Raw genomic sequence first — 13,953 nt, forward strand, 5'->3', positions numbered from 1 at the left:
TCAATTCTGGGTTGGTCTCATTGTGAGATTCCATCCTCTTAAATAGATTACAGATTACTATACATGGTATATGTTAAGCCATAATTTTGGGTGATTACAATCCCTAATTTAAGGGATAATAAAGGAGAATAATTGTATTCCTAAAATATACAACTTAAGCATAGTACATGATTGAATGGCATAATGAAGGAGAATAATTCCATTCCTAAAACAAACAACCTAAGTATAGTACATGATTGAATGGGATCCACGTTTTGAGAATCTGGTCCCTTGATTAACACCCCCCCTCAAATTGATGTCAGAGAATCAACTAGAATCAATTTGGACACGAGGAACTGATGGCGTGGTCGAGGCAGTCCTTTCGTGAAGATATCAGCGATTTAAAGGTTAGTGGAGACATGAGGGAGGCTGATGACCCAACGCTCATATTCATCACAAATGAAGTGACAATCAACTTCAATGTGTTTTGTACGCTCATAAAACGCCGGATTCTTTGCAATTTTAACTGCACTGGTATTATTAACATGTAGAGGCGTAGGATGAGGTTGAGCAAAGCCTAGATCAGTCAAAAATCCACGGAGTCAAGGGATTTCAGAGCAAGCAAATGACATAACTCGATACTCTACTTGATGCAAGACAATTAACCACTTGCTCTAAAAGCTCGAACTGTTAGAGCATGGCGAATTAATCCCTTTATCTAATAACCCAGGCCCCACATCTCATGGGTTATGACCTCAATCAAACCCCCCTCTTAGGCCCCAAATCACATGGGTACCGCCTCACACGGGCCACCCATCCCGAGTCTGTCCTAGCATCCCACGGGCTACCCCACTCGAACCCGGTGTGAAATGCGCATTAATCAACCCCGGTGAGGAGTCTCGAACATGAGACCTCCCTCGTGGGTCTTGCCCACCCCGATTGTGCCCCTACATCCCACAGGCGACCCCACTCGAGCACGGTGTGAAAATGCCCCTACATTAATCACTCTCGGTGAGGAGTCTTGAACATGAGACCTCTCGCTCTGATACCAATTTGATGCAAGACAATTAACCGCTTGCTCTAAAAGCTCGAACTGTTAGAGTATGACGAATTAATCTCTTTATCTTATAGCCCAGGCTCCACATCTCATGGGTTAGGACCTCGGCCGAACCCCCCTCGTGGGCTCATGGGCCCCAGATCACATGGGTTGCCCACCCCGAGTGTGTCCCCGCATCCCATGGGTTATCTCACTAGAGCCAGGTGTGAAATGCGCATTAATCGCCCCTGGTGAGGAGTCTCAAACACGAGACCTCCCCTGTGGGCCCCGCCCACCCCGAGTGTGCCCCTACATCCCATAGGCGACCCCACTCGAGCCCAATGTGAAAATGTCCCTGCATTACTACTTTTGTAGAAGATTTTGATACCCGGTCCTACTTATATTTCCAGGAGATTAATGCCTTGCTAGAGTACATGCACCAACTAGTAGTTGATCGGCTCGGGGCAACCAACCCAATCAGCATCGGAGTATGCATGTAGGGTAAGATCATTAACTGCGGGAAAGTATAAACCCCTTTGGGTTGTGCCAAGGAGGTATCGAATGAAACGTTTGGACGCGACTAAGTAAAGATGTCGAGGAGCACTTATAAATTGATTCAACAAGTTGACAGTATAAGACATATTAGGTCTTGTGATAGTTAAATAAAATAAACTTCCAATAAGTCATCGATCTAAGGTGGGATCAGGGAGAAGATCATCATCATCTTTTCTCAACGAGAATATCATCAACGTAGACAAGGAGAGCAGTAAGGCCAGTAGAAGTTTGATGAAGGAACAGAGATGCATCATAAGTACTTTAAGTAAAACCAATGTCACGAAGAGAGCTTCTAAATTTCTCAAACCAAGCACGTGGAGCTTGTTTGAGACCATAAAGGGAACACCGAGTAGACACAGTATGGCAAGAAGTAGAGTGTACTCCTTGTGGTAACCGCATATAGACCTCCTCCTTAAGGTCACCATGAAGAAAAGCATTTTTGACATCCAACTGGTATAGCGGCCAAGACTGTGAAGCGGCAATGGCAAGAATAATATGAACAGCATTCATTTTTGCCACTAGTGCAAATGTTTATTCATAGTCAATCCCGTATTCCTGTCGATTTCCTAAAGCCACAAGACGAGCTTTATAACGGTCCAAAGATCCATCAGGTTTGAGTTTAATATAATAAACCTACTTGCATCCAATCGGTTTAATAGATGTGGGACCTTGTATAATATCCCAGGTGTGATTCTTTTTACGAGCCTACAATTCATCCTGCATGACCTGTCTCCAACATTCATGCTGCACAACCTGGGAGGAGTGGGGACTAGAAGTAGAAGACAGTGTAGCCATCAAGGTAGTATGGGTAAAACCATATCGGTCAAGAGGCTTAGACAGTTGTAAGGAGCGATGCAAAGAGGGAGGTTGACTTGGATCAAATGCAGACAAGAGATCTTGAGGGACCTGTCCTGTAGTTGTGTCTTCCCTCCACCTTTGATACACAAAATTAGGGTTAAACCGAGTAAATGTTGTTTCATTGGAAAAAACCAGGCAAGGAGACAGTAAACAAAGAATCGTGAGGCTCAAGATGTAGTTGAAAAAAAAATATATTGATTGTTAAAAAAAAAAATGACATTTCTAGAAATCCGAATATGACGAATTTGAGGATCATAGCAAAAGAATCATTTCTGGTGGGGTGCATATCCAAGGAATGCACATTTGGAAGACTGAGCAGTGAGTTTGGTGCATTCAAAAGAAGGTAAATGAACAAAACAAACAAACCAAAGTACGAAGATGATCATACGATAGGGGTGTGTTGTGCAGGCGGAAATGCAGGGTTTGATTGTTGATGGAAGAGGATAACTGATTTATAAGATGAACAACAGTTGTAAGTGCCTCAAACAAAAAACGGGAAGGAATGGAAGATGCAAGCAAAAGAGACCGAGTTACATCAAGATGTCTATTTTTTCTTTCAGTGACATCGTTTTGTTGAGGGGGTATCGGACATGTTTGTTGAGAGATTATCCCCATTTGTTGCAAAAATGCTTAAAATTCTGCCGAAACATATCTACCCCCCCCCCCCAAAGAGTCCGAACAAAGAATTTTAATGCAGGTAGAAAACTAATTTTCGACATAGGCTAAAAACATCTTAAATGCATGAAAAACTTCGGACTTCGAATGCAAGAAGTAAACCCAAGTAAAACGACTAAAATCATCAATAAAGGTCACAAAATACTTGTAATGGGCGTGAGACATAACAAGAGCAATTCCCCATACATCACTATGTATTAAATCAAAACATTTTGAACTTAATGTGGTGGATGTAGGAAATGAAAAGGTCTTACTTTTCCCAAACTTAAAAGTACTGCAATGAAAAAAAAAAACACAATTTTTCACACCAACAGATTTATTCGCCAATCCAGAATTAAACAACATCGATAAAGTTTTGAAATTTGGATGTCCAAGCCTATTGTGCCACAATTGGCAATTATTTTGAACAGGGAAAAAAAAAATCATTTATTGGTTTATTCTGAAGAAGTGCAGAAAGGCAAAGAGGAAAGAGACGTCTACATTTAGGGCCCTTCGCGATCACATTCCCCGACATCCGATCCTGTACCACACAACCCGAATGTGAAAATAAGATATTGCGGTTATTATCAACAGGTTGGCCAATAGAAAGTAAATTGGTGGTCAAGCGAGTAGAGAGATAAACATTTGTCAATGGGACTAAACCAAGAACATCACCAATTACAGTAATTGGAAGACTGTCTCCATCTGCAGTCTGAACTTCGAGATTGGCAATGTATTTTTTGACATTGGAAAGATTTTCATATGTGAATGTCGTGTGATTTGATACTCTAGAATCAAGATACCAAGCAAAAGGAGGGTTTTTTTTTTTAAAAAAAAAGTGAGACACCAAGTGCAAAAAAGGCATTTAGAATCAATTGCCAGACCATTTTGAGGGTCAGAGACGCAAACGAGCCAAGATGTGTACAAGATGAGGAGGAGGCAATAGTCGAAGCAGATGAAATGACAAGCTGTAGAACAGATGCAACAGTTGTTGGAGTATAGGCACGAGGAAACCGATTCGGAGTAGTCCAATTATGAGGTCGTTTACGGTATTCAGTAATGATATGACCGGTTCCTTTGCAGTAAGTATAAAAATTTATGTTGATACTGGGAGGCATAATCACCAAATTGTTTACAAGTATAACACCGCACGGTACTTATATCACAAGGAGAAGGTTTTTCTTTAGCAGCGTAAGCAACATTAACAATATCATCTGTAGTTTTCTGATCCAAATGTACTTTCATCAATTGACGTTCCTCACGAAGAAGTTCATTCAAGCATCAATTGTCGTTCCTCACGAAGAAGTTCATTCAAGCATTCATCCAAGGATGGAGATGGAACCCTACTCATTAGATTACGCCGAACAGTCTCATATTTAGAACTTAGTTTCATCAATAATTGGTCTTAGTGACTAGTTGCTTGAAGTCCTTGCATTTCAACCAGAACGGTCTCAGGTACATTAGCATATTTAATCTCGTCATATTCAGCCCATAAAGTAAGAATGCCTGAATAATATTCTTAAACGAACGAAGTTCTTTGATAATATTGAGCAATGTCAAATTCTAATTGGAATTGACGTGCAAAATTTCCTTGATGATATAACTTTTTTAAAAATCCTCAAATGTCCTTAGCGGTTTGTAGGGTTTGAGATGCAAAATGAATTGAGGATCTACTGATCCAAGAATCCAAGATTTGATTTTTGCATCTTGAGTATGCTAGGAGGATGTCTTTTTTCTCATCCTCTGTAGGCAACGAATCAGATCTGGAGACATGCCACCACAATTCCTTGCCTTCAAGGTATACATGGAATTGGAAAGCCTAAGAGGTATAATTTTGGTTAGTAAATCGAACCAAAAATACCTCAGACTTCTCCATTTCTATGATTGACAACCAAGAATGGATCATATCTCTAATGAGTAGAAAAATGCTAAAAATTTTCTGAATGTTCTGAATACTCAGGTTATCATGAACTGAGAGTAATTTCTGACGTTGCTTGGAAGATCGTATACTCGTTCTGTATGAACTGAGAGAAGATGCTGAAACTTTCTTGCATTACAGCAAATAAAAAATTGATGGGAATGCCGCGACAAGTCTATAAATCTAAGACAAGAAATCTTTGATCGCAAAGAAAATCGCACGAACTTCAAAGAGAGCATTGTGGCCCTAATAACATGATATTTCTACATAAATCTAAAATGTTAAGATCTTGAAATCAAGTTTTGATTCAATTCTGGGTCGGCCTCATTGTAAGATTCCATCCTCTTAAATAGATTACAGAAAGCTATACATAGAATATGTTGACCCAAAATTTTGGGTGATGATTGAATGAGATCCACGTTTTGAGTGTGGTCCCTTGATTGACACAGTACATCATTGAATGCACAATCTAAACACAAAAAATATGATAAATTCTTGGATATCTCCTTTTATTATTATTTGTCTAATATTTTTTGATATTTTTTTGCTAAAAAAAAATCTATCCGATACAGGCCCAATACAAGTACACGACATTGTATTGTATCTCTTTTTAAAGGGCAAATACGCCCGCCGATACCGATATTCAGAACCACAGGGAAATTATCAATGGTATTGCCAATGCCAATGCCAATGAACTGTCATAAGGGATTCTTTTCAAAATATTGTTGATATTGATAATATCGCCAACATTATCGAAAATATCAACGATATTTGAAATTTTTTAAACTTTTAGAAGTTTCAGTATCAATGACACAGTGATACCAATATTTGGAACACTGAATAGTTCCAATAAATATTAACTCTAGCAAGGACTAGACCTAAAAGACTAAAACTTTGATCAAGATAAGTTGAGGTTTTGAGGTAGTTATACAATGCTCAGCTGGAAAGTTTGAATTTGGATTTGTTCAATTTTTACAAACGGGACATGATTCAATGATCCAAACTGCTCCTCATCATGGACTGCCCATGAATCAAAAATACCCCATATTAAAATGTCTTGGCCATTGAAAATTGTGGCCTTTTTGAAGGAATCTGAACTAGTGCTTTAGTTTCTTTCTAGAGCTTTATATTTGTTGTCTATCAATTGAAAGGATAGGAATTTCCCATTGAGGAGATTCTTGGTGCATGGGCCATCCACAATGAAACTCATAATGCCAATGGTTTGGATCATTGAACCATGGGCCCAACTTATACAAACTGAAAGCCAAGCATATTGTGAAAACTTTCAGTCCCAGCATTGTATAAGGCTTTGTGCTAGTTGTCAAGTTAATGGAAGCAAGAAATTGGCATGCCTTGTGCGTTATGTGTTTCTTCTCCGGCCTCCTCTGCCGTATAGTCGATTGCTCGGTGTCATACTTTGTGTCATTCTCTGATCTCGACCCAAAGCATCTTTGCATTTTCCTTTCAAGGATCTCATCACCAACTTCTCTAACAAATCTAGGAGATCTCATTGCAAGTGCCAACCTTGATCACTGCTTGGCCACCTCTTCATGCATAGCAGTTTGTCTAACTGCTCCTCCATGACCTACTCTGTTTGCTTGCTCGTTGAAGCGTGCATGTAATAGTTGTCTTGGGGGTCAATAGTAGGTGCGAGGGTGTAGTGGAATGTGAGTGGTGTCAATATGAGCCACTACCAAGGCAGTTCTAGAAGCTCAGGTAGAAGAAGAAGGCTGATGTCTAGAACACAGCCGATGTAAAACTTTTGCCTATACACCATCTAAAAGAAAACCCCAAATTAATGGAGAAAGTCTAAGATTATGATGAAGATGACGACAACGACAACTATGACAATGATGTCAAGACAATTCCAAAACATGTCTAGAACAATAGCTATTTGGAAATTTCAACTAAACTGAGCTAACATGGCAACTAGACCTAGGCCTCAATTAGTTAGCATCTAACTTGCAGGAATATAGTTAATCTATTAACCAGTGTTTTAAATAGTGAATGGCATGTAGCATAGCACTCACCCCTCTGAAGCATGAGGCGTAAGTTCAATTTCTTGGAAATGGCATTTCTTAAAAATGGGAAAAGAAACAAAAAGGGACTTTTTTCATGAAAGGAGAGGGAAATGGCAAGCAGTGTTTTCAAGAAATTTACAAAAACAAAAAATGGAAATGCCATTTCCTCACTTTATGTTTTAGTGAATCCAAACAGGCCCTTAACCAACTCAAAAGGGTGCCAAATTTGGAAGTCCAATAGTAATAGACAATCAAGGAGAAATTCTAAAACCCTCAAAAGACAGAAAAAAAAAACCCCCAAAAGTAAAAATAAACTATCCACAAGAATTTTAAAGGAAAAGGCCCTATTTACCCATATTACATGTCATTAAAACTATATACCCTAAAAAACAATGTTGAAACAAGCAAATTTAGTGAAAATTAGTTTGACAAAATGAAGCACCGGATAAGTACATCCATACAACCATGAGAACTACTCTTGTGTGAAAACTGGAGCACTGACCCCTGCGCCTTTAGTTTTAACCCATAGGAAACCCATGTTCAAGGATTCAACACGATAACTATAGGCTTTCACATGGAGAGAAGAAGAAGAAGAATAGAGGATTTTGGGAAGAGAGACTAACTGAATCTCCCTCACCCTAGTATCATTATAATCAACCATAATAAGCAAAACAGAAATGGTGTCCAGCAGGGGCACCAGAATATAGTACACCAGAGCAAAAGAATATGAGATTTCTACACAATTACTCATGCATGCATATACATGCACATCCGTCTACATCTTCTACAAAAAACGGAATTACGGAGTCCACATGAAACATAGCAATAGAAATAGGAAAATAGCATGAATTTCTCCACAAGATCATGGTAACTTTCCATACCCACAATCATATAACGAATCAGTCCTACGTAAATAAACAGAATATATATATATATATATATATATATATATATATATATATATATATATATATATATAGAGAGAGAGAGAGAGAGAGAGAGAGAGAGAGAGAGCGCAAATTAGAAAAAACCCAATTGGAACATATTTAAAAAAGAAAGAAGATATGGTTTGGTTGATCAAACTGAATCAATGTGAGCCTGAGAGAAGATGAAAAAAATACAACAAAAATTCTTAAGAAAAAAAAAAGAAGAAGAAGAAAAGAACATACACCCATTTGCAAAAATAAACATCCACCTTAAGAAAAAGAAATGAAAAAGAAATCCCATGTCGAATGAATCAACACTAAACTGAAATAAAATAACCGATCAGAAAGACTAACAGCTATCAGTAGAGAAATGGCGACACAGCATGAGTTTCCAAGATTGTTGCAAGTTTTGATTCCCTTCAACCCTCAATAAATCAATCCATTACAAATACAGGCAACAAATCATATGCAATATAGCAACAAAAATAAATAAATAAATAAAGGAAAAAAAAGGAGAATGTCCACATAAAAATCACGAGTTATATGTGAAAATTACTCAGGAATAAAAATAACAAATAACAAGAAAAGAAGTGAATGAAGAGATGGAAATGCAAGAAGGAATGTATGCATAAGATGGTATACCGATGCCATGGAGGGCATAGCAAATGGAATGAGGAAGTTGGATGAAATGGCCTGAAATAGAACCCGATGGTAACAGAGCTATTGAAGCTATCCCTTCCATCTTCTTCTCCTCCTCCTGATCTATCTTATATGAATATGTTTGCCTTCCTCGCTTTCCTTAGGCAAAACCCAATTCCAACATCAATCTCTCTCTCTCTCTCTCTCTCTCTCTCTACCCCTGTGCAAAACCCAGTTCAGACACACTCTCCTCCCTGCGCAGAACCCAATTCAAACATCAGTCTCTCTCTCTCTCTCTCAAAATGAACTTCATGTGCAGGTTGGTTCGGGTCTACCCAGCCCAACCCATTAACATAAGGCCCGGTTTGAGCCGGACCAATCTAGGCCGTGGCCAGGCCCGAAACTTTAGAACCTAGACGCATCCGAAACCCAACATGGATCTAGCACTGCAAGTCCGAGCCGGAACCTGAAAAAAACAGTTGAGCCCAGGTCCAACGCGAGCTGACTCAGCTAGCCTGAAAGTTGGTGAAAAAAACCTCTTTCCCAATTGAACGTTGCTAGTCTATGTCGAGGAACCGAATGGCTCAAAATTCATCGTTAATATAGGGGGTGCATTGCTGGCATGCCAGAGCTTGATGTGGCTGGATCCAAACTAAATGCCTTTAACCTCAAGTGGCGTTACTAAAAACTTGGTAGTTTAGCCATTTATAAGTCACTTATAATAAAGAACGGGAAAATTATGAAGTAAATGATTCATCTTTCTAATGAATTCCTTATACCTTTTATTAAAATGACTTTTTTTATTGTGATAGCAATAATCAATCAATTAACAACTTAGGGTCTATTTGTTAAATCTGAATTTTAAAGCCTGAATTTGAAATCTGAATATGAAGTCAGAAAATTAAGTTTTGAGTCTAGAAGAACATGTCCAAAATATTTGAAATATGTTATTTTAATACATTTGCCCTGTCTCCGCATGAAACAGTCGTGATGGAATCCCTACCATTAAAAACTTTATGGATTCCACCCAAATATTTATTTGCCATCCAACCTATTGTTAACGTCCAAAAGACCTATACGAAGAGACCACACAAATATTATCATAATCCAAAGCTTTTGTGGCCCACAAGAAATTTTTAATTGTCATTTACCATTGTTTCGTGTACCATAGTCCATCTGAGATTTGGATCTACTTCATTTTTTGAATCATGCCTAAGAATGAGCTTTCGATACGAATGGACAGCATGGATGCAGTCACAAACATCATGGTGGGCCCCATAGTCAGGAGTCCCCCCCATATAAGTGGATCTGAATCGCGTACTGACGATGCTAGTAGCCCCTAACTATTGGATAGTATTGTGTGGCCCACATCCTAATGTATGTGTTTTATCCACGCTGTCCACCCAATTTTCCATATTGTTTTAGTGAATGATCCCAAAAATGAAGAAGGTCCAAATCTCATGTGGAGGGGGGATTGAACGCCCACCATTAAAAGCTTCCTAGGGACCTCAAAAGTTTTGGATGAAGTTGATATTTGTTTTTTCCCATCATCCGGGTCTGTGTGACTTAATGAAATACATTGGAAGGTAAATAAACATTATAGTGAGCCGTATAAAGTTTTTAACGATGGGTGTTCAATCACCATTGTTTTCTTGTGGTGTGGTCCACTTTAGATTTGGATATGTCTCAATTTTGGGCTCATGGCATAAAATGATTTGGAAAAATAGGACACCGTGGATAAAACATATACATCATGGTGGGCCCCTGTCCAATAGCCTCCACCTTACTGCAACCTTAGTAAGCAATCTGTGTGGGGAGCCAATTAGGTGACCTCCGTTGTGTGTTGACATCAATAATTTTAGTGGGCCCCACCATGATGTATGTGTTATATCCAAATTGTTCGTCCATTTAGTAACAAAGTTTTAAGGCTTGAGCCTAAAAATGAGACAGATCCAAAGCTTAGTGGACCACACTTCAGAAAGCAATGGGGACTAAACACCTACCATTGAAACCTTCTTGTTGGTCACGGAAGTTTTGGACCCATCTGATATTTGGTTTTTCTCTTCATCCAGGTTTGTATGACCTTATGAACAGTTTGGATGAAAATAAACATCATGGTGGATCCTCTGAACGTTTCAACGGTGGGGATCATTTTCCCCACTGCTTTTTATGGCATAGTCCACTTGAGCTTTTAACAAGACTCATTTTTAGGCGAGAATTTTACCACTGTGGACCCCACCTTTTATCCAACAGTTTTGATGAAGCAATACAAACTTAACATACCAACTTAGACATGCTCGTACGGGTAGCAAATTTGAGGACGAAAATATTCCTGTTTTTTAAGTAACCCCGTCTATGTCTAAGGATTTGGCTGCCTTCTCTGGCTACGGTTTATAACCGTAGCCATAAGTACCGTAGCCGATCTGGCAACTAATTTCGTTAGTGGGACAAAACATTGAATCAGGGTCGACTGGGTCAGTGGGATGTGGCTTTTCAAGGCAAAATCAGATGGTTAGCATCATCTTCTTAATGTAATTTTTGAGTTATTCTCCATAATCAAATATCCATGCACCACTCATGTTTTGTTTTAATTAGCCATTTTCTTCGATTTTGGAATGAGAAAACTAGTTTGGTTCCATGTCTCTAAATTCAGATTGATCATATAATCCTAACCATCCAATTGATGGACATCAAATGGAGGGTTATAGTAAAATAGTCAGTGGTCCAAAATCCGACTATTAATATCACCATCTCAATGCAATATTTGGGTTATGCTTCATCAGCAATTGTGCATGCATTATATAGCTATCAAATTCCTATGTTGGTTGTCTCATTTTGGAGTGGTTATACTGAAAAATCTACATCCCTGATAACCCATGAGTACATAAGCAATGTTGACATGTAGTTGGTGATTAAGGTGGATGATTGCAACATTTTGTATTGAATGCATTTGTACTAGCACCTTTTACCCGGATAAAATAATGGTCCGTCTTGATGTGTTTTGTCCTTGTTCTACAGCTAAGATATGGATGCAAGTTGATGATCCATCTCAATGTGTTTTGTCATTTCTCTATACATGAGATATTGATGCAAACAGTCACATCTTTATTGAACATGTCAGATTGGTTAATGGCCCGTCCTACAACTTTAATGATCAAGACTAATTTGCTCAAGAAAACTCAGTTTAACTGTATGTTTTAAAGTCATTGTGATATCTTGAATATTTGATTGTAATTTGAGGAGCATGCATGAACTGACTAACCACTCTATTTATCTAACCGAGGAATTGCTTATTGGTTGGTGGTGAGACAAGAATCTTTTCATTTCTTACCAAACAATTCCGAGCAAAAATTCTTCAATTTTTGAATATAAACATTATATCTAGGCCATTGTTTATTGTTTATTGGTACGTTCTCGAGTCATCATTCCTATTGGATTATCATAGACAAAACCCATGTGCTAAATGATATCGAAAATGGAGTTTCTGTAAAAATTGAAAGAGAATTTAACCACTTTTGTAGAAAATCTTGGGTTTTTTAATTTTCTATTTCGCAATAAAAGTATATTGAAATCATACTTTTAAAATACAAATTCGACTCAAACCCTATCAAGTTGAGTCAAATAAAACAAAAACTTAGGCAAGTTTCTTGAAAACTCACACTAGTTAAATTGAGCAGGACAAATTGAAATTTGAGCAGGGCAAGCATGACATTGAGCGGGGAAAACATGAAATTGAGCGGGACAAACTGAAATTTGAGCGTGGCAAGCATGAAATTCAGTGGGCAAACATGAAATTTAGCAGGGCAAACTGAAATTTGAGTAGGGCAAGCATGAAATTGAGTGGGGCAAACATGAAATTCAATGGGGGAAACTGGAAATTGAGCGGGGCAAACTAGAAATTTAGCGGGACAAACTAAAAATTGAGCAGGGCAGACATGAAATTCAGCAGCGCAAACATGAAATTCAGCAGGGCAAACTTGAATTTTAACGGGGTAAACATGAAATTGAGCGGGGCAAACATGAAATTGAGCCGGGGAAACTGGAAATTGAGCAGGGCAAACTAGAAATTAAGTCAGGCAAACTAGAAATTTAGCGGGGCAAACTAGAATTTGAGCGAGACAAACTAGAAATTGAGTGGGGCAACCTAGAAATTCAGCGGGGCAAACTAGAATTTGAGCGGTGCAAACATGAAATTGAGCGGGGCAAAGATTGGAATATCCGAATAATACATGAAGGGAAATATCCCAAAATGAACATCTCAGTCAATTTACCTCCCTCTCTATAACATTGATTGTGGATTGTGTTCATGGAGCATTGACAAATGATTGCAGGCTTATGTGTTAGCATTGAAGTGCAAAATACAAGTTAGTAAACTAAAAATGAAGGAGCTTAAATTGTTGAACTGAGTGGTAACAAGACATCATGCAGGAGATTCTAAAGTGACGAAACTTCTTGTTAGTTATGTCTTAAGTTCATTTGAAGGGAAGTCATCTTTCATTATTGTGTAGGAACAAGTATTTGGATGAGATATAAAGGTAGGTCATACTCATCCCACTAATAAAGTAAAAAAACTCATCACACTATTTAGGGACTTGCTAGGCAATCAGTAATTTTCTTATTTTTCATCTTTTTTGCAGTTCAATGTTGGATAGTATATTGGTGGCATAGAAATCCACTGGTTCAAACTTGGAAAAACTTTTGTCAGGAATGCAGCACTGTAGATGAATCATAAGAGCGGGCTCTAGTTATAGATTCATTAAATCAGTTTGGTCCCACATAGCTTTAGCATGCTAAAATTAAAGATTCTTCGAAAAGAGTTGAGACTACTGAATTCCTTGAAGTAGGTTAAAATATGAAGGAATGATTGTTCTGACATCAAGGATTAAAATTCCTTGGAGTTTTGAACTTCGATATTATCGATATATGCTCAATATATCGATATTAAATGCATATGTTAGTGTTGGTTGCTGGATAGTTTACAGATAAAGTCGATATTATTGAGCAAGGATCGATATATCAAGTTTTGAATATTGATATTATCAAGGCATGCTCGATATATCGAGATTTAATGCAAATTTCACTATTCGTTACTGGACAGATTACAGGAAAATTCGATATTATCGATCATATCTCGATAAATCGACATACATAGACTTCGATAATATGAAATTTTCATTGTTGTTGCTGGACAATTTACAGGCAAACTCGATATTATCGATAACTGGTCGATATTATCGAAGATATATCGAGATCTTATGGCTTCGATAATATCAGTGATATATCGATATGTGTCTACATGAGCTTTTGCAATTATCTTCATGGGCATAATCTATTAATCATCGATTATATCGACCAAGTCGCGATAAT

The 13,953-nt window shown here is 38.1% G+C and overlaps 1 protein-coding gene across 2 annotated transcripts in view; it reads right to left on the reverse strand.

Annotated features, from left to right (window-relative positions):
- The window catches only part of LOC131229220 (uncharacterized), a 33,671-nt gene extending 24,786 nt beyond the window's left edge, over window positions 1–8,885 (reverse strand). Inside the window, exon 1 of one of the 2 annotated variants that reach the window (XR_009163217.1) lies at window positions 8,590–8,885. Coding sequence is in view for 1 of the 2 variants with exons in the window: in XM_058225113.1 (XP_058081096.1) it covers window positions 8,590–8,689 (100 nt within the window). In the remaining variant the exon portion in view is untranslated. The remainder of the gene's footprint in view (window positions 1–8,589) is intronic. The other variant, XM_058225113.1, reaches the window with a different exon arrangement.
- Window positions 8,886–13,953: the final 5,068 nt, after the last annotated feature.

Source organism: Magnolia sinica, chromosome 16 (genome assembly GCF_029962835.1).
Source record: "Magnolia sinica isolate HGM2019 chromosome 16, MsV1, whole genome shotgun sequence".
In the NCBI taxonomy this organism is placed as follows: Eukaryota; Viridiplantae; Streptophyta; class Magnoliopsida; order Magnoliales; family Magnoliaceae; genus Magnolia; species Magnolia sinica.